Here is a 22,011-nt window from a genome sequence, read left to right on the forward strand (position 1 = left end):
CAACTCATTATGGATGAATAATGAGTTTATAATGTACCTTTCAATAACTTCTCACATTATAACTTTCATAAAACAAGCTTTAGAGTTACAGAAAAAGTGACAACTGTTACCAATTTTATTCATCTAAACTCTCCTTTGTATTCAAATACCCCCATGATCTAGACCACCACACTTGATAACCATCTTCGGCAGCACTAATGCCATTGTTTCCAATTGCAATAATCCATTATTGCACTGAGGCATGGCCATCATACCCTAAATATTATTGAGTCAGCGTTAGTTGATATGTGACAGTTGCAGTGTGCTGGGCATGACAGCATCGTAGGACTACCGCAACCAATAACGTAACGAAATTTTTTGAAGGTCTCTGTGGCAATGTCTCAGTGTTGTCACAGCTCTGTAGATGGCTGTTTTCACCTGCAGCCATCAGTGCATCCCACCTGAAGGCTGACAACAGCAGTATGTGCTGTCAGTACAGCTGTCAGGGATCTTGCGCCATCTCAACTGTAGACACAGCACTGCAGACACATCTCGGCAGCCCTCATGCTGGCCCTACTGGCTGGATACACCACCCCAACACCTCGCGTTGTCTCTGTGCCACTATGCAGCTGCATCAGTGCACCACCTCAATTGACCACATATCTTTCTATTCTCATTAATCAAAATTGGTCACTACGAACTACAGGATATTTTACTATAATTTGTAAAGAAAACAAAATTGTCAACATTTTTATCCTTACCTGTTTTTTCTACTCCGAAATTTTTTCTATATTAATTAGCCTCCATTAGAAGGTAGCTGCATTCCTTAGCAAGTGCCACTTGTCCAATGGAACACTTTTAATCATTCAGCTACCATGTTTGTAATTTTGGGATCAGTAACCTTCTCCTATGGAAGGAGGAGGGAACTTGCACCATGGACTGACACATTGAGTGGGAAAAAGCTTTATTTTTAATTCAAATTTTTAATTTTTCAGTTTTGTTCTTTATACACCTGAACTGAGATTTACAGGAGAGTTGTGACTAGGCATGGGCTGGCTCAGTACTGCTAACAGCCGGATTCCATCGCAAATGGTTCAAATGGCTCTGAGCACTATGGTACTTAGCATCTGAGGTGATCAGTCCCCTAAACTTAAAACTACTTAAACCTAACTAACCTAAGGACAGCACACACATACACGCCTGAGGCAGGATTGGAATCTGCGACCGTAGCAGCAAGGTGGTTCCGGACTGAAGTTGCTAGAACCGCTCGATCACAATGGCCAGCTTTCGTTGCCAACCCACGTTTGTTCATATGCATACCATCCTTGCAGTGAATAACGCTGACGAGATGAGTCTTGAGTCAAGCATCATCAAGCGTCACCGGCAAGGGAAAGCTTCTTGAAAAACCTACAGCAACCAATCACAGAGCTGAGAAAGGTCACATGGGGGCTGCCTGTGGGCTGGTGAGTGCGAGCCAGGACTGACCAGGTGCTCTCTGGGCAACCAGCTTTTGACCCGATCAAATGTGCCTCTGCACCCCTCTCTCGGGTGATATGTTCCAGTCTGCTGGTGGCCTCCCAGGCGCCACTTGTCTCCCTCAGAGGTAGACTTCAATAATAAACATCAGTCATTTGTCTTGAACCATACTCAAGTTCTCTTTTGAGCAAATCCTTAATTTTTCATGCACTCCTGGATGCCCACATCCTGAAATAGTCTCATCGATTCCTGAACATTCCCTATCAGAGTGACATTTTATCTGTTGTCCCTACACATCTCTTGGTATATCTGGCTAATTTAACCAAACATAAAATTTATATAGAGTATTTGCTTTAGGATTTACTTACATGCATGTTAAGAGTAGTTAAGCTGCACAATTCAGTAGACTCATTGGTGTGTCTACCTTCTTTAGTGGAACTATTAACTATTTTGTAGTGTGTGTTGTTACAGAAGTTTAAGTATCAGTTTTATTGTAATTCCAACTTCTTCCTCAAGCAATGTGTCTGGACTATTTTTGAACATTTCTCAGTAGTATGGTTTCTTCACACTGCCAAGACTGCGACCACAACTGTTTAGACTGCTGAGTAATTTTATATCAGCGGGCAATTGTTGTCTGACACTGGAGCCAATTTTGAGCCCACCTCTGTTTATTCTAACTCAGTTGCTGTGCCACTTGTGCTATTCTGTCTTATCTCTTCTGTCGAAGAAGAGTAAGAAGTTAATGCTGAATCCTTCCAGCAATACCAGTTTTCCTATCACATCTTTCCAATAATAACTGCTACAGCATTGAGCTTCCCTTATATCATAATTCAATTAGCACAATTTTGCAGCTCAGTTGTGAGTATTTATGCCTCCTTCACTTTATGGCCTACAACAGTGGTCATCAAACTGCGGCCCGAATCAAGTATTCGTGTGGCCCGCGATTCTCAGTTGTATTTTATAACAATATGCATCTGACAACTAACAGCCAAATCCAAAACGTCAACTAACATTAATAACTGTAGTTTTCCTGCTTAATAACAAAAAAACACACAGCCAGGACAATTTTAAGATGTGCTTCCTTTTAATCAATGTTGATGAATTCGTCCATGAGCTAAGTAAAGTTGGTCGCTTACCTCAGGGGTATAGGGGTCAAGTAGTGTGGCCACTGCTATGTTACAGTGGGAAACTTATTGTTTTGTCTTCCAGTACTGACAACTCACATGTGCGAGCGTCTCGTAGTGATCAGAGTCCACGGTATGAATTTTGAGACGGATGTAACATGGATTTGTGAATGCACGTTACAGAGATTGTCATCTTCAAATGTGATACTTGCTTGCAGCAAGGAACATTACATTAAGGATCTTATCATACAGTGCAATGAGCAGAAGAAAACTGACATTCAAATCATATGTCATAGTGTCTCGTATAGAATAATGCTTTAAAATGTGATTCTTGAGTTTCTCCCGGTGTATTTGATAATCAAAATATCTGCAGATGTACTGCCGGTCTACAAAGTCCAATGGGCACAACATTTCGGCGATCATACATGTCGCCATCATCAGGTGAACTGACGGACTGAGCTCCTGTGAATGTGCCGGTATGGAGATCCATACGCTATCGCTGCTCAGGGTGAACTGGCTTCGGTCGCGGTGTCGGCCAATTTAAATACCCTCCGCCCGCGATGCACTTCCTCCGCTGTTCGCGCCCTGCGCTACGGTCACGCAGTTGAACAGATTGCGACGGCGTCTGAGATGACGTCGGTGTGATGGCTCTGTCCGCTGTGGTCGTCACAACTATATGTTTGCTCGATTTACTCTTGATTAAACCAATCGCTGGTTCCCAAGCCTTGCTAAGATTATAGGCACAGTCACGGTTTATGAGGTCGTCATTGGTGCAAATTTCGATGGCCTCTCTAACAGCGCTGTCCCAGTATCTCGACGTCTGTACCAGAATCCTCGTGCATTCGTACATATTTGTTGGCCAAATACCGGATGGGAATATCAAGTCCTTATGTGGTTAAATGCCCTCATCACATCCGTAAATCTGTGGATTTTGTTAAACGCCTTGATACCTTAGGTTGGATGAGTCAGATATCATGGTGAGTTTTGATGTCGTTTCCTTGATTACGAGGGTTCCCCTGCGCAAGTCACTAGAATTGATTAGTCAGAATTTTTACGAGAAGACCACTGAACTTTTTAGGCATGTCTTGACCTCCACTCATTTTCTTTTTAATGGAGAATACTATGAACAAATGGAGGGAGTCGCCATGGGTAGCCCACTCTCACCGGTGATAACGAATTTGTACATGGAGAACTTCGAGGAGGAAGCCCTGTCGTCATCCGAATTGAAACCTACTTCCTTTTTCCGTTATGTGAACGGCACGTTGGTCATCTGGCCACATGGTATGGATAAACTCCTTGACTTACACATCTAAACTCCATACACCCCAACATCAAATTCACTATGGAGACTGAAACGGATGGTAAATTACCTTTCCTTGACGTTTTGGTCAAGAGAAGGGCTGACGGCACCGTAGGCCATGGGGTGTATCGGAAGACAATGCACACTGATCTGTATTTGCAAGCAGACAGCTGCCACCACCCTTCACAGATGAATGAGGTACTTAAAACTCTAGTACATAGGCCGTGCACTCTCTCTGACGCAGAGTGTCTACCCCAGGAATTGGAACATCTGAGAACTGCATTTCGAAAAATCAGAGTGGCAGATTCATCGTGCTCTCCGCCCAACCACTACAGCACAACCTGTGGAGATGGACGAAATCACGAGGGAGGAGGTAGGCACTGCGTTTACTCCATATACAGGCGCACTCTCGGGGAAAATTGCATGCATTTGAAGAAACACCGGCTCGGAACTGTGTTTTGTCCTCCAAATAAAACTCGTGCACTGGTGGGGAGCGCTAAAGATGACCTCGGTCTGAGCAAGGCCGGCGTGTAGCAGATTCCGTGTCAATGTGGCAAGTCGTATATTGGTCAGACGATGCATACCGTCGATGCCGTGAACACCAGAGGCACACTCGACTGACGTGTCCGAGCAAGTCGGCGGTCGCTGAACACTGTTTGTCGCAAAATCACGCTATGGAGTATGAACACACAAGGATTCTGGTACAGACGTCGAGATACTGGGACAGCGTTGTTAGAGAGGCCATCGAAATTCGCACCAACGACGACCTCATAAACCGTGACTGTGGCTATAATCTTAGCAAGGCTTGGGAACCAGCGATTGGGTTAATCAAGAGTAAATCGAGCAAACATATAATTGTGATGACCACGGTGGACAGAGCCATCACACCGAAGTCATCTCAGACGCTGTCGCAACCTGTTCCACCGCGTGACCGTGGCGTGGACAGCAGAGGGAGAGCGCCGCGGGTGGAGGGTATTTAAATTGGCCACCGCCGCGACTGAAGCCATTTCCCCCTGAGCAGCCACAGCGTACGGATCTCTGTACTGGCACGTTCACAGGAGCTCAGTCCGTCAGTTCACCTGATGCTAGCGACATGTATGATCGCTGAAATATTGTGCCCGTTGGACACTGTAGACGGGCAGTACACCTGTGGATATTTTGAATGCTTTAAAACTTAAGTACTGTCACTTTTATTAATCAGTTAACCAACTGTTCCCACAGACAACACAAGACTGACTTATGCAAAGTTGTGGTACGACTTTGGCGTCACTGAGGGTGCAACAATCTGAAATAGAGGACAGTTGACACGAAGTGGTCTGAATGGTGCTGCTTTTTAACAATCACTACACGGGGGCCAGCTGCCAACTTATCGCTCCCTTACCACAACTAGTCTAATGGACGCTTGCAACATACCAATTTGTATAGCTTACCAATTAATAATAAGATTTGTACATACGTGGCCCAAGGTGTCGTCCCTCAATGTTAATGCTGGCTCTTTAACAAAAAGCTTTGACGCCACTGGTGTAGAACCTGGAGGCATTCACTCCCTAGCCACGCATTTATACCCAATACTGCCCCTTTTAATACAGTACCTACTTATTTTATTTGTATGTTTCAATATTACTGTTGCTGTACCAAACTATATACTCTACATTACTTGCCTAACCTTATGATACATGGAACTGTCACTCTTCATAGCAAGTTATCCTGATTTAACCATGAGCTAATTATTAAAGATTTGATAGTAACAGAAAGAGCTATATATACTTATATGGATTTCAGGGGTGCATGTGTTTGCACTATCTTAGTCTCCGTAGTAGTGTAAGTTCAAGTTAAATATGGTTATAAGATGTAAATGGGTTTCAAGGGTTTTTGTACAATTTTCTATACGCAGTTAGAGAGCGGTTCAAAGAATTTTGATGTTTACATTTGATGTGAATTATTTCAATTAATATTAATTTGCCCATGTATTAGGAATGTGGGAAGCCAATAAGTATTTTTATAACAGCTATCAAATAATGGGAAATCCAGGATAGGATAATAAACAGCATTACAAAAAGATAGTTACTACTCACCACATAGCGCAGATGCTGAGTCACAGATAGGCACAACAAAAAGACTGTCAAACAAAGCTTTCAGCAACAAGCCACCACTTCCTGCACTTTACTGAATAAACTGGCTATATGTGACACCACAGCCAAGCAACAGGAAGAGTAAAAAGGGGGTTACATCCGGCCACTGTAAATTTTGAATGTGAAAAACCTTCTCTTTTCTCTCCCTCTTCCTACATCTGTATTCAACTATCATTCAGACTGGCAGATTCCATGAGCCCCCCTGAATGAGCCTTTATGTAACCCATAATTTCAGAATATAGTTCATGTGTACTTCATTTCACTCTTCATTTTGAAACCTACCAATCCAGTACCCTCCTCTTCCATCCTGGTCAAGCTCTCCTTCTTAAGCCTGTACAACAATATCCTGTGTCCACTGTGATAATGAAGAGATTATTACAGTCATATGCTTATGTAAAATACATGCAGGAACTTCACACATATGGCAGCCTGCAACATATTCTGTCCCATCTTTAGGTAAGAAATATACATTTGGCAATTGAAAATAACTGATAACTTCAAACCAGTTCAACCAGCTTCACTGTTAAAATAAATGTGCTTGTTGTTGCTCTAGGCGAGATACATGGCACATATGAACATTGTAATGTTTAAGTAGATCATCACTGACATTTTTGATGGCCATTCTCAAGTTAATCACTTTTGCATTTGAATATAAATAGAAGTTGTCAAAATACACATTGACAAGATGTCAGGAATGAGCAAAACCATTGTGTTGCATTACACAGAAAAATTTAGGGTGGTAAGTCTGGCAAATAAAAAGTCGAAGTCTATGTACTAAAGGCTTTGCTAACATCCATGATACACCTGTTAAAATGGGTGACAAGTCTTGATGTTTTATGAATCCTGAGAGAATTCATCACAAAGTACTCAGACTGCTTGTCATGGGCTACATATGCTAGATGACAAAGTAACACGTAACACGAGTTTTTTGAAAGTATAGTCAGTAGTATGGCTAAGAAATAATCTTTTGCGTGGGCACTTGATACTACGAAATAATTGGTACATTGTAGCTTTGGTTGCAGTTTAGTGATGTTGCTGGAAGAGTGAAGCCCTGGTTCCATTCCTCGTCAGAGGCAATGATGAGCAGCAGCCACTATTTTCTCTATATCCAGACCACACACACACACACACACACACACACACACACACACACACACACACACACCCTATAGGACATATAGTCTAACTCTCTCATCAGTTAATGTTTTGGTGTGCCTAAGTTTAGTGTCCTTCATGGAACAACTGACTGTTCCTTATCTGCCTGCAGGCAGTACGATTTTACTGAATTGGACAGCATTTGTATATCCTATCTTAGTAGTGTCGGATTTAAAGAATGCTGCATATGCCTGAATTTAATAGCATTATAACTGTTGTACAGAAAATTTATGTTGCTTTCACTGGCAGCAATTATATATTCGTACACTGATGTAAGACTAGAAACACAGTTTTCAAACATGGTATCCTGCCTACCTTCAGGAGTTTGCAGCAGAGATAAACAGGGATTTTCTGTTAAAGTATTTGATCTTCACAAACATATATTTGATCTGGTTGTCTTTCGAGTCGCTTTTATCACAAACAACTTCCTACCTTTACTCTTCTGAGTTGCTCTTATCGCAAACAACTTGCTACCTCTACTCTGAGTAATGGACATGCACTTTGACAAACTGTTCTACAGTGTTGAATATCATTTTTAATTAACTTTGAATGAATGTTAACTTCTTACAGAAAAGAGATGGTTCACCAGGCTTTCCACAGACGCTGGTAATGCACCTCATTTTGCATATCCCTGTCACACTTTATGCCTTCATAATAGACGGGGTGCAGGTATGATACTTTCTGGCAGATTAAAACTGTGTGTCGGATTGAAACTATGTGAGAAAGTGCTCAGCTGACTGAGCTACCCAACCACAACTCACAATCTGTCCTTACAGCTGTCACCAGAACCTAATCTCCTACCTTTCGAACTTCCTGTGAAACTTGCAGGAGGCAAAGGTCCACAGTTTGAGTCTTGATATGGTACACAGTATTAATCTGCCACAAAGCTTCATATTAGCTCACTCCTCTGCAGAGAGGAGATTTCATTCAGGATTGAGGCAGCCCAGTCCTACGAATCAATAAACAACACAACTTTGGTCTAGATACGATTTAACACAGACTTTTTACATGTGCAAAAATCATGCACTGTCTGGGCCGAGAGTGTTGCTATTGAGACACTCCAAGAATTTAAAGGAAATTGTTTTAGAGAGGCTATTTGTAGTGAACTATATACAGAGGAACTATTTTATCAGGGTTAGTTTGAAGTAGCATCATTTTGTGCATATAAATATACAATGAAGCGCCAAAGAAACTGGTATAGGCATGCTTATTCAAATACAGAGATGTGTAAACAGACAAAATATGGTGCTGCACTTGGCAACACATATATAAGACAACAAGTGTCTGGCAAAGTTGTTAGATCGGTTACTGCTGCTCCAATGGCAGGTTATCAAGATTTAAGTGAGTTTGAACATAAGCGATGGGACACAGCACTACCGAGGTAGCAATGAAGTGGGTATTATCCCATAAGACCATTTCACAACTGTACTGTGAATATCAGGAACCTGGTCAAAATCAAATCTCCAACATCACTGTGGCCAAAACAAACTCCTGCAAGAATGGGAGCAACGATGACTGAAGAGAATTGTTCAACATGACAGAACTGCAACTGTTGCAAAAATTGCTGCAGATTTCAATGCTGGACCATCAACAAGTGTCAGCATGCGAACCATTCACCGAAACATCATCGACTTGGGCTTTCTGAACTGAAGGCCCACTCGTCTACCCTTGACTGCACGACACCAAGCTTTATACCTAATGTGGGCCCGTCAACACAGACATTGGAATGTTGATGACTGGAAACATGTTGCCTGGTTGGACGAGCCTCGTTTCAAATGGTATCAAGTGGATGGATGAGTACGGGTACGGATACCTCATGAATCCACAGACCCGGCGTGTCAGCAGGGGACTGTTCGACCTGGTGGAGGCTCTGTAATGGTGTGGGGCTTGTGTAGTTGGAGTGATACGAGCCCCCTGATATGTCTACATATGACTGTCAGGTGACTAATACGTAAGCATCCTGACTGATCACCATCATCCATTCAGGCTCACTGAGCATTCCAACGGACCTGCGAAATTCCAGCAGAACAATGTGACACCCCACATGTTCAGAATTGCTACAGAGTTGTTCCAGGAACACTCTTCTGAGTTTAAATACTTCTGCTGGCCACCAAACTCCCCAGATATGAACATTATTGAGCGCATCTGGGATGCCTTTCAACATGCTGTTCAGAAGAGATCTCCATCCTCTCACACACTTACAGATTTATGGACAGCCCTGTAGGATTCATAGTGTCACTTTCCTCCAGCACTACTTCAGATATTAGTTGAGTCTATATCACATCACGTGGCAAGTCTGTGTGCTTGTGGTGTCAAAGAAAGCGATTGCAAAATAAAAAGTTCACAAACGTAATGATATGTCAATGCACTTGATGCTCCATTGCTGTACGAACTGTGGGTGGATGAATGGTCTATATAAAATACACATCCTGTAATGGAATGTAATACTCAGCCATGGAACCCAGCAGCTTACAACAAAGAACAACATTCATTTGTCTGCTAGCTGAAGTTCAGAAATGGATATAATGTGGCTATATTTAAGGTGGCTGTTTCAGGGAGCATGTATTTTGAACTGTGGTTGTGTCAAATGCTGGTAAAGATTGAGCCTGAAATATCTTGTTAACAACATTGTCAGCCTCAGCATGTAATTGTGTGGCAGCCATTACCAAATTCTCTGTGTTGTGCATTGTTCAACGTCAGAGTATTTTGAAAAGCATGAAGAAACTAACACTGATCTGTCATGGCGTTCAATTAGGAACCTTACAACAACAGAAAGGATTGGCATTCCCTGTGACCATGTGTTCTGCTTTGGCAGAAATGCAGTACACAGGATTAACCTGCAGCCCTTCAAGGGAGGGGTGGGATTTATTTCCTCACACTGCTGCTCTCCCCTCTGGGAACTATAATTCTAGTTTGTTTACTATCATATCCATCTGCAAGTCTATACTGTCCGCACTTGGCACCATAGCAACAACCAAACAAAACCTTTAAATGTATTTCAATTGTGCCAAAATTCTTCCCCTAATGTGCAAATAAAAGAGTTACTTGTGGTTCTACTTCTACATTAAATACCTTGTCAATCCTACCTGTAGTGTTGTCAACTGTGGGCTGTGCAGCTGTGAATCCCCATGAAAAGTCAAAATTAATATTCTGCAGATTTTGTAATTATTAAATTGTGTGGGAAAACATCTTAAAACAGAGAAACACGCAGTTCACTGGTGGGAAAATGCTACTGCTTCTCAATGTAAACAATCATTTGTTGACTGAAATACAACTGAAAGAAGAAAAGCAGCAAAGACATTTTTGGGAAAAAGCTGTTGAAATTTCTGCAAAAAGCAAACAATCCACTCAAAAACTTCCCCATCACCAGACAGTTATTTCAAAGCACTGAAGCATAATCTTCAGGCACACAGCATTACAATCTTTTAAATCTGTTTGTCTAATTATTTACAGAAAAGATGATAATTTCATCAGAAGTATTTGCAAATTCTGCCCAAAATAGATGCTACATATTCAGTCCCTGATCAGTAACTATTGTACCTGTTTTACATGGCTGGCAGCTTTTGGCTGTTTTCAGTAAAAAAAAGACTGCAAACTTTATGTGGCCTATGTCTCAAAAAGTTTAAGCACAAGCTTGAATGCATACATTTCACCCTAATCACAGATCATAAAGGCACCCATGTTTAACTTCTATGAGAAGCAAGACATCACCACACAAGCTGCATCATTTGAACTTTATTACAGCTGTTCAAGACAAAATTGATCATCATTAACTACCTGACATTTTCTTGCACAGATGTCACTAAGAAAGAACTTTACTTCATACCACTTCCCACCACTAAGGAAGGAAACAACAAACTGAAGACATTCCTTGAAACATCATTAAAATTACAGCTGTAACAACTTCATCTTAAAATACCATGCTCAAATATAATGCTATATTGTGATACAGCAGTGTCACAATTCTACTGACTGTTACAGCAGTTTTCTGCTGGCAAGCAATATTCCTTCTCCACAGCCCCTTTCATTCAGGAGTAAGGATGACCATACAGTTGATGAAATTAGGCATTTGTTTGCCACAATACCAACAAGGATTGCAAGACATTTGTCAGCCAGTGCACTGTTTGCCAGAGCAAAAAAATAATTTGACATGTTATGGCACTGCTTGGTACTTTCATCTCATCAAATCAATGATTTGAATGTGTCCGTTTTGACATCACAAGATCTTTACCACTGGCAAAACAATATTAATACTGCCTGAGTGCCTGTCCATATAAGATGCAACATCAACAACTGTAGCCACAACCTTGCATGGGCAGATTGCCCTCTTCTGTTTACCTCTGTATATCACAGCCAATCAGGGCAAACAGTTCAAGTCAAACCTCTTTAAAGCACTCTTGACACTTCTTGAGGAAAGCAATTTTCCTGCAAAGGCTGTTTTATTTTTGAAATAATAATTTTATTTCATGATTTAACTATTAGCTAATTGCTCTACTTTGGCATTACCAGCTACCTCTACTCAGGAGGCCAAAATTAGCTAACAGCTAAATCATGAAATACAGGCATTATTTCAGAAACAAAACAACCTATATAGGAAAATGATTTTCCTCAAGAAATTCACAGCAGCTGTGAACCCTTACATACAAAATATTATAACTGATTCTTAATTGTTTCCCATGAGCTGAATTTAAACCTGCCATTATCGTTCTGTTGCTAATGGTCTCAGGCAATGGCTCCATCACCAATTAAAAACCTGATTCGGAAGTCACACCACAGAACACTTAACTGACAGCCTCCGTATTATCCTAGTGGGGCTCTGAAAAGATTTCAAACAAAATCTGAATTTGTCAGTGGTCAAATTAGGCTATGGTCAAAAACTGCGATTAACTGGAGAATGCTTCACTGACCCTTCAAATAATATCATTGAAGAATCAGACTTTGCACAACATCAATGCTTGCAGATAAGCAAGTTCCACCCAGCTGTTTCAAAAGAAAATACTACCCTGTGACTATTCCTTTTTTAAGACTTGCATTCTTGCAAACAGGTGTTTGCATGTGTGGCACCATTCAAAAACCTCTCTAACCACTACACTATGGCCCATACACAGCACTGGCAACCCAGGACAGGACATCATTATTGACATCAATGGTTCTTACATCACGATATTAAGTGATAGACTTAAGCCATCCATTACCCCAGCTGACACACATGCGCCCATAGACATCTGCTAATACTGAGACATTCATTGCAGTCTATATTTACATGATGTAATTGACCAGTATGCTCTGTTAAATAAATACTATAATCACCAACATACATCTGTTGTCTTCTTGTCTATCCTGTTTATCAACCACATTTCACTTCAGTATGAGACACCGTATCTGATGCTTTTTCTAAATTTACAAGTGCTAAAAATGTCTTGCCGTAACCTATCTTTTAAGATAATTTGTATGGTCAGTACTGTTGTGTGTTCCTACATTTCCCTAGAACCTAAGCTGATCTTCCTCCAGATCATCATCTTACAGTCATTCCATCCTTGGTCTTTCTCAACTGCGGCTTTCATTCCTTTCAACACCTACTTCCTTCAGCATTGGAATTATTACATTCTTCTGAAAGTATTTTGCCTGTTTTATTTATCATGCATAACAGGCAGAACAGTTTTGTTACTGTTGATTCCCCCAAGGATCTTAAACCCCTAAACGTCAGATGACATTAATTCCCATCATACCAATGTGTGACTAATAAGTGAAAGGGTAACCGTTTTCGAGCACTAGTGCTGCTTGGTGCAGATTCTACACGGAGCTACCAAATATTATGACACGTGCTGTCATCTCCTGAGTGTTCTGGGTACTGCTAGAGAAATATAATGTTTAATTTCTTTCTTTCATAAAGAACTTTATATAGGTATTAAGATGTTATATCTACTTTAGGTATTTTGTTTTGATTTATGCGTTTCAGCATTACGTCAAATTCTTTCCACAGTATTGCATCACCTAGCTCTTTTCTCATTAAATGCGTATCCTTTATTTAGCCCTTCTATGCATTTCTACCACCTTTCAGTATTCTCTCATTTGGTAGTGTTGAGTTGCCATCTGACCTCTTGACGTTATTCCAATTGCTTCTCTGTTCTCAAAAGCTTTTTTTCCTACAAGGTAGACTGTTCCAATATGCGTGCATGCTTCTACAGCTTTGAATTTCCCTTCTAGTCATTTCTTTTTACCATTTTGAACTTCTTGTGATCTTGTTTTTTTCGGTGTATAAATTAGATTTTGTCTGTTTCATTTGCTACATTTGTGTATTTTTTCTCCTTCATCAAACAAACTTAGTATTGAATACCTTCTGTGTTACCAAGGATTTCTGCTGGGCTTTGTTTTTTTTTCTTAAATTGTTTTCAGCTGCCTTCATTATTTCATCTCTGTTTCAAACAATGGAAAAAAATGAGGGATAGAATAACAATGTGAAATGGGAACATTAAAAAAAAAGATTGCTAGGTATTAGCAGCAAATGTAGACAAAACAGCATAACACACACACACACACACACACACACACACACACACACAGTCATTTCAGGCAATAAGGCTCAATCTTCTACCATATTTAGCCGAGTATAACGACCCCCTCTTTTTAAGAGACTCCATGAGAAAACTCATTTTTAACATATTCTGACTGATCAAAATTACAAATTGTTACACGGAGTAAAGTATCTGCCAAAAAGTTAACATTATACCTATTCAAAACTTCTCATTTGTTGATCTACATTTTCATAATAACAGGAGACATAAAATAAACAAAAAGAAATGGTTTACATTAATTTTCTAACCCTTTTCTTTTCTACCTTTTCTGTTTACTAACGCTGTTGTTTGCAGCATCACTATTTTTAATCATAATAATCATGCTAATAGCACACCTGTTAAATTTATATCTTTCTCATTTCTTCTGCATATGTTGCCATTTCTGAGGGTGTTTTTACAGAGAGGACTTGACAGCACAGCTCTTTTTTTTTCCAAATACGTATTGGACTTCGCTACTATACTGACATGAGAATGTTGCAATGTCTCTTGCTTACAAACAATTCACCTGCTTGCAGCTCTCAAACTGGCTGTGTAGAACCAGCTGACACACTCCTTTCATTTCCGTCATATGTAAAAAACGAAGGTACATGGTATAGATTCCCATGGTTGGCAACATGACAAAATTTGCTGCTCGCTAGTCATTCCACTTCCTGCAATCATCGTAGCTCTCAGCCAAGCTGGTGTCACTTCCCCTTCCTAACTTTCCACAGTGCTGAGCTTGAGCAACTGAGAAAAACAGGCTCCAATATCTTCAAGTGTCTAGATCATAGGTAACAACAGCAACTAATACATAAATAAAAGATCACAACTACGATTCACTCCCATTCTTGAAGTTTCGCTCGCCCCATGATCTAGTGATATCTGTTGATACTATATCCACAATCGGTCTTGCCACTAAATTTATTCTCATGATAAAAATTACAGCCAGTTTAATATGATTTATTTCCTTTGTAAGACATTTCATTCTTGTTTCAACTGAATTTCTTTATCACCTTCTAATGCTGATTAAAAGCTGGTAACATTTTTACCCAGTATCCTGACACGTAGAACAGTGACCGAATTTCTTGTCTGCAATCCACTTAGCAAATCATTACAGTCTCTCATAACCAAATGAAATACTGGTCTGTGTTCTGAATAAAATAATGCTTCTGGAATGTTATCTTCAGTTAAAAAGCAGCATTGATGCTTGTATAGGGTACACCTATCCACATACGTATGAGAACGTTTATTGCAAACCTATTCAAATACAACAAAAGTTTGTAAGATGATGAAATTTAATGCTATTTCCTCTTGTGTTTCGCAAAAATGTCAAATTTTAATCAGAGTAATATACTTGGCTAGTTCATAGCTTCTTGCATATCTCTTGCACAAGCACTGTGAGTCAAATTTCATTTGATTGTTCCAGCATTGTCGATACTGTATCAAGTCCTTTGGTGTATACGAAAAATTTCAAGCCTGCTGGAATGTACCATTTGTCAAGCTCTGCCCTTCTGAATTATTTGAAATAAATCTGTGCGTCACCTCCAAAGTCGAAGCTTCACTTCTAAATCTAAGATGTCCATCATAAATGTAAGACTATCCCTGTGTATTCTATTAAACAACATAAAACTGTTGACCTCAGCAGCAGAAGTTTACTCTGCGAATATAAGATGATCCCGTATTTTTTGAATGACGAATTTGGGTAATAAATTTGTCTTATAATTGGATAAATATGGTATGTTGATAATCTTGCACACATCTGACCATTGCCACCAAACTTTACTTAATTCCCACAATATCTAGCTTTTACCTATCAATTTCTCTTAACAAGATATTCAACTTCCTACAGATATTAAAGATCAACAACTTGACCTGCCTTCATGTAGAACACCAAATTTGTTTTATTTTCTGATGACTGTTACTATTTTGCATGAACTATCATATCAAATGATAAACAGCATATATGAACGAGACCTAAACTTAAATAATTATAATGTTTAACATAAATAATTTTATTAGTTTGGATGGCAACTTCTTCAAATTCCTACAACTGATGATGCACTTGGTTCTTGACGGTCACTAGGAGACTCTGGTTGTTTTTGCGGTTTGTCCATACGAGCATCTTTACTGATTGACATTTCAAATTCCACTGGGCCAATGAGGCGCTTTTTCCCATGTGGCGGAGGTCCAATTAATTCCACTACATCATCATAGTTAAGTGTCTCCCTTTTAAGTAAAGCTTCAGCAAGCTGAAACAAATTCAAACAGCTTATCAACTGAGAAATCTTAAAAAAGTTAAAGAATTAAAAAGATAAATGATACAAAAATAATGAATTTAAAAAAGCAAGAAATGAAAGCTTTTGGAACTGATATTAGGTCGGCACACAAATTTGTAGTGTTTTTGTTTTGCACAATGATATTCTGGTTGCTAAGGGTTTACTTATTGATTGCCATTTTTTATTTGTCGTTCACTGTTGTTATTTGGGATTACATACGGTCATTTGGAGATAGTGAATTGAGCTGTGGACAGTATAAAATGGAGTACCATGTGGAGAAATTGGAACATTTCCAACCTATTCTTCTGTTTGAGTTCAAGAGAGAGGTGACAGCAGCGGAGGCAGCACCATATATGAGGACAATGCCAATGGACAAAACATGACAATGAAATGTTTTTCTCATTTTAAGGAGGATTGTTTTGACATTAGTGACTCCCCATGGTCAGGAAGACCTTTGGGTTTGAGGATTATTTAAACGCATTAATCCATCATGATCCACATCATTGTAATCAAGAACTGGTAAATGTGCTGAACTGTATGAAATTTGCATCCAATGGCGAAGGTTCAAAAAATCGGGTGTATGGGTACTGCATGCTCTATGCCAAAATCGCAAAAAATCAGTGGATGGCCATATGTACATTTCTGATTGCTCATCGCCAATTGGTTCATGAACGACACAGGCCGCTCTCATCCTGTATCACTACTGGTGATGAGAAATGGTGGCTTTATGTTGACATAAATGTATGATCAAGAAGTAATAGGAATTTTTATTTTTCTTTACAAATCTTTATTTATTCACCAACATCAACCCGCCCCCTTTCAAAGTAATCCCTCTCAGATATAACACACTTGTGCCTGCACCTTTTCTAATTCTGGAAGCACTTCTGGATTTCACTTTTTGTTATGGTGTTAAGCTCCTTCAGAGATTCTGTTTTCATCTCATCAATGGTGGCAAAATAATATCCTTTTATGGTTCTCTCCAGTGTTGGGAATAGAAAGAAGTCACAGGAAGCTATTTCCATTGAATATGGTGACTGTGGCAACATAATGGTCATGGTTTTTTGCCAAAAAATCATGAACAAACACTGATGTGCAGGTGGGAGCATTATCAAGATGAAATTTCAATGAGTGGTTCTGCCACAACTATGGTCATTTTCTTCGGATTGCTTAACACAAATGGTGCATAATTTTCAGGTAATGTTCCTTATTGGACATATGACCATAAAGTCTCTGTATGTCCATCTTTTTAGAAATGGTTGCTTGGTGCGGCTTTTCGATAGAGAATGTAAAATTAAATACCTTTCAGTCATCAGTTTTCAACCTTATTTTATTTGGCAACCAGTTTCATGGTATTACTGCACCATCTTCAGGCTCCTGCCTGACGTGATGGAAGAATCTACCTCAGTTGTGTTCAAAACAGGGGCCAGCAATACTGGTATTAGTAGATATTTGCTACAGTGATCACTTCTTCAATCACATGCTGACCAAGTGGGAATGCCCACCAAAAATGTGGACATCACATGGGCTTCCCAGCAAAACATCTACAGAGTAGTCCAAATGCCCAGGAATGTTGATGGATGTCATCGTTCTGTTTCAGGATAATGCCCACCAACATGTTGCCAAGATTGTTTTAACTACAATGGGAAGCCTTTACATACACTCCACACAGTTCCAATCTCAATATTTTTGGAGATCTGGCGAGAGATATTGATAGCCATCAATTGGCTACAGACATAGGTGCATTCCTGATTAAACTGTGGTTCTAATGGCAAACACAAACATTTTTCCATGAAGGCAATGACCATCTTGCCTCACAAGGGGGATAAATATCTTAACAGTTATGGCAATTACTTTTGAAGCAATAAACAGTTTATTTAGTTTTTTTCCCGTCTGTCTTAGTTTCATTTGACTGCTGCTTGCACAAGTAAAGGAGTGATTGAAAAATTACCTGAAATGGAACAAGGTTCATTTGGAAGAATGTCCTCAATGATATCCCACTTTAATAGATCAAATCTAGTTTTACAGGATTGTCAATTTAAAAAATACCTACAGATGAGAAACCCCATAGCATCCACCTGCATATCATTTTCACTCATGCCAAATGTGGATTTGTTTGCACAGTAATCCACAGATTCAAATAAGTCAATGCAGAAAACACTGTACTGGATGTTGTTGTTGTGGTCTTTAGTCCAAATACTGGTTTGATGGAGCTCTCCATGCTACTCTATCCTGTGCAAGCTTCTTCATCTCCGAGAAACTACTGCAACCTACATCCTTCTGAATCTGTTTAGTGTATTCATGCTTTGGTCTCCCTCTATGATTTTTACCCTTCGTGCTTCCCTCCAATACTAAATTGATGATGCCTTGATGCCTCAGAATGTGTCCTACTAACTGATCCCTTCTTCTAGTCAAGTGCCAAAAAATTCCTCTTCTCCCCAATTTTCTTCAATACCACCTCATCAGTTACGTGATCTGCCCATCTAATCTTCAGCATTATTCTTCAGCACTACATTTTGGAAGCTTCTATTCTCTTCTTGTCTAAAATATTTATCGTCCATGTTTCACTTCCATACAAGGCTACACTCCATACAAATACTTTCAGAAATGACTTCCTGACACTTAAATCTATACCTGATGTTAACAAATTTCTCTTCTTCAGAAACGGTTTCCTTGCCATTGCCTGTCTACATTTTATATTCTCTCTACTTCAACCGTCATTAGCTATTTTGCTCCACAAATAGCAGAACTCATCTAATACTTTAATTGTATTGTTTCCTAATCTAATTCCCACAGCATCAACTGTTTTATTCGACTGCATTCCATTATCCTTGTTTTGCTACTGTTGATGTTCATCTTCCTTTCAAGACACTCTTGAGTCCGTTCAACTGCTCTTCCAGGTCCTTCGTCGTCTCTGACAGAATTCCAATGTCGTTGGCAAACCTCAAAGTTTTTATTTTTTCTCTGTGGATTTTAATCCCTACACCAAATTTTTCTTTTGTTTTCTTTACTGCTTGCTCAATATACAGATTGAATAGTATCGGAGATACCACTGCTTCCCTTTTACGTCCCTCGACTGTGATAACTGCCATCTGGTTTCCGTACAAATTGTAAATAGCATTTCGCTCCCTGTATTTGACCCGTGCCACCTTCAGAATTTGAAAGAGAGTATCCCAGTCAACTTTCCCAAAAGCTTTCTCTAAGTCTACAAATGCTAGAAATGTAGGTTTGCCTTTCCTTAATCTATTTCTAAGATAAGTTGTAGGGTCAGTATAGCCTCACGTCTTCCAACATTTCTATGGAAATCAAATATTTTCCCGAGGCCGCCTTCTACCAGGTTTTCCATTCATCTGTAATGAATTCGTGTTAGTATTTTTCAGCTGTGACTTATTAAACTGATAGTTCGGTAATTTTCACACCTGTCAACACCTGCGTTCTTTGGGATTTGAATTATTATATTCTTCTTAAAGTATGAGGGTATTTTGCCTGTCTTATACATCTTGCTCACCGGATGGTAGAGTTTTGTCAGGGCTGGCTCTCTCAAGGCTATCAGTAATTCCAATGGAATGTTGTCTACTCCCACGGCCTTATTTCGACTTAGGTCTTCAGTGCTCTGTTAAACTCATCACGTAATATCTTACCTCCCATTTCATCTTCATCTATGTCCTCTCCCATTTCGATAATATTGCCCTCAAGTAAATCACACTTGTATAGACCCTCTATATACTACTCCCACCTTTCTGCCTTCCTTTCTTTGCTTAGAACTGATTTCCCATCTGAGCTCTTGATATTTATACAAGCAGTTCTCTTTTCTCCAAAGGTCTCTTTACTTTTCCTGTAGGCAGTATCTATCTCACCCCTAGTGATATATGCCTCCACATCCTTACATTGGTCCTGTTGTCATCCCTGCTTATCCATTTTGCACTTCCTGTCGATCTCATTTTTGTTCTTTTCTCCTTTTATCAATTAAATTCAGTGTCTTTTCTGTGACACAAAAATTTCTACTAGCCACCTACTTGATCCTCTGATGCCTTCACTACTTCATCTCTCAAAGCTACCCATTCTTCTTCTAACTGAATGTCTTTCCCCTGTTCTTCTCAATTATTCCCTAATGCTCTCTCTGAAACATTCTACAAATTCTGGTACTTTCAGTTTATCCAAGTCCCATCTCCTTAAGTTCCCACCTTTTTGCAGTTTCTTCACTTTTAATCTACAGTCCATAACGAATAGATTGTGGTTAGAGTCCACATCTGCCCCTGGAAATGTCTTAAAATTTAAAGCTTGGTTCTTAACTCTCTGTCCTAACATTATATAGTCTGTCTGAAGCCTTCCTGTGTCTGCAGGCCTCTTCCCCGTATACTACCTTCTTTCATGATTCTTATACCAAGTGCTAGCTATGATTAAGTTATGCTCTGCGCAAAATTCTACCAGGCGGCTTCCTCTTTCATTCCTTACCCCCATTCCATATTCACGTAACACGTTTCCTTCTCTTCCTTTTCCTACTGTCGAGTTCCAGTCAGCCAAGACAATTAAATTTTCATCTCCCTTCACTATCTGAATAATTTCTTATATCTCATCATACATTTCTTTGATCTCTTTATCATCTGTGGAGCTAATTGGCATATAAACTTGTACTACTGTGGTAGGTGTGGGCTTCATGTCTACCCTGGCTACAATAATTTGTTCACTATGCTGTTTATAGTAACTTACCCATAATTCTATTTTTTTAAATTCGTTATTAAACCTACTCCTGCATTACTGTTATTTAATTTTGTATTTATAACCCTGTATTCACCTGACCAAAAGTCTTGTTCCTCCTGCCACCGAACTTCACTAATTCCCACTACAACTAACTTTAACCTATCCATTTCCTTTCTTAAATTTTCTTAACTTAGAGATCTGGCATTCCATGCTCTGATCTGTACAATGCCAGTTGCCTTTCTCCTGATAACAGTGTACTCCTGTGCAGTTCCCGCCTGGAGATCCGAATGGAGGACTATTTTACTTACGGAAAATTTTACCCAAGAGGACACCATTATCATTTAACCATACAGTAAGGCTGCATGCCCTCAGAAAAAATTACGGCTGTGATTTCCCCCTGCTTTCAGCCATTCACAGTACCAGCACAGCAAGGCCGTTTTGGTTAATGTTACAGGGCTAGATCAGTCAATCATCCAGACTGTTGCCCCTGCAACTGCTGGCAAGGCTGCTGTCCCTCTTCAGGAACCACACGTTTGTCTGACCTCTGAACGGATACCCCTCCATTGTGGTAGCACTTATTGTACGGCTATCTGTATCGCTGAGGCACGCAAGCCTCGCCACCAACGGTGAGATCCATGGTTCATGGGAAGATAACTGGATAACTTGTCAAATTTCTGTGTAAATCACTACAAAATGTAAAACAACACTGTCCATAGCTACATTATGCCCTTGTAGGACATGACAGAGGGCAAGAGACAGATTCTATACTCCTATATTTCTGGGAAGTGCACACCAATAACAAAGGTATGAGCATACATACTAGATTCCCAGACATGAGTGGCTCGAGGATTTCTTACGTAATAGAACTCAGTACATTGTCCTCAACAGTGACTTTTTACCAGAGACAAATGTATCTTCAGGAGTGCCCCATAAAAGAGTGACAAGACCACTCTTAATCTCTATATGCATAAATGATAGGCGAACAACAATCTGCAGGTGTTTGCTGCTGGTGCTGTGGTGTATGGGAAAGTGTCGTCATTGAATGTCTAGGAGGATACAAGATGAGTTAAAAGAAAAAAATCCTAACTGGTGTGATGAATGTCACCTCGTCCTAAATTTAAAAAAGAAAATTGTTGTAAGTTAACAGAGATTAATAGTAAAGAGAATCCCATTATGTTTGAATAAAGCATTAATAGGATGCTGCTTCAGACAATAATGTTGATTAAATACCTAGGCATAATATTGCACAGTGATATGTAATGGAACAAGCATGTATGATTGGTAGTTGGGAAGATGAATGGTTGGCTTCAGTTTACT

The 22,011-nt window shown here is 39.7% G+C and overlaps 1 protein-coding gene across 3 annotated transcripts in view; it reads right to left on the reverse strand.

The window, feature by feature from the left end:
- Positions 1-14,920: 14,920 nt before the first annotated feature.
- Positions 14,921-22,011, reverse strand: part of LOC126266882 (paraplegin) — an 86,494-nt gene continuing 79,403 nt past the window's right edge. For all 3 annotated transcript variants that reach the window (XM_049971548.1, XM_049971546.1, XM_049971549.1), the window contains exon 11: positions 14,921-15,969. In XM_049971548.1, coding sequence (XP_049827505.1) covers positions 15,757-15,969 — 213 coding nt within the window. In that variant the 3' untranslated portion in view covers positions 14,921-15,756. The remainder of the gene's footprint in view (positions 15,970-22,011) is intronic.

Source organism: Schistocerca gregaria, chromosome 4 (assembly GCF_023897955.1).
Source record: "Schistocerca gregaria isolate iqSchGreg1 chromosome 4, iqSchGreg1.2, whole genome shotgun sequence".
Classification (NCBI taxonomy): domain Eukaryota; kingdom Metazoa; phylum Arthropoda; class Insecta; order Orthoptera; family Acrididae; genus Schistocerca; species Schistocerca gregaria.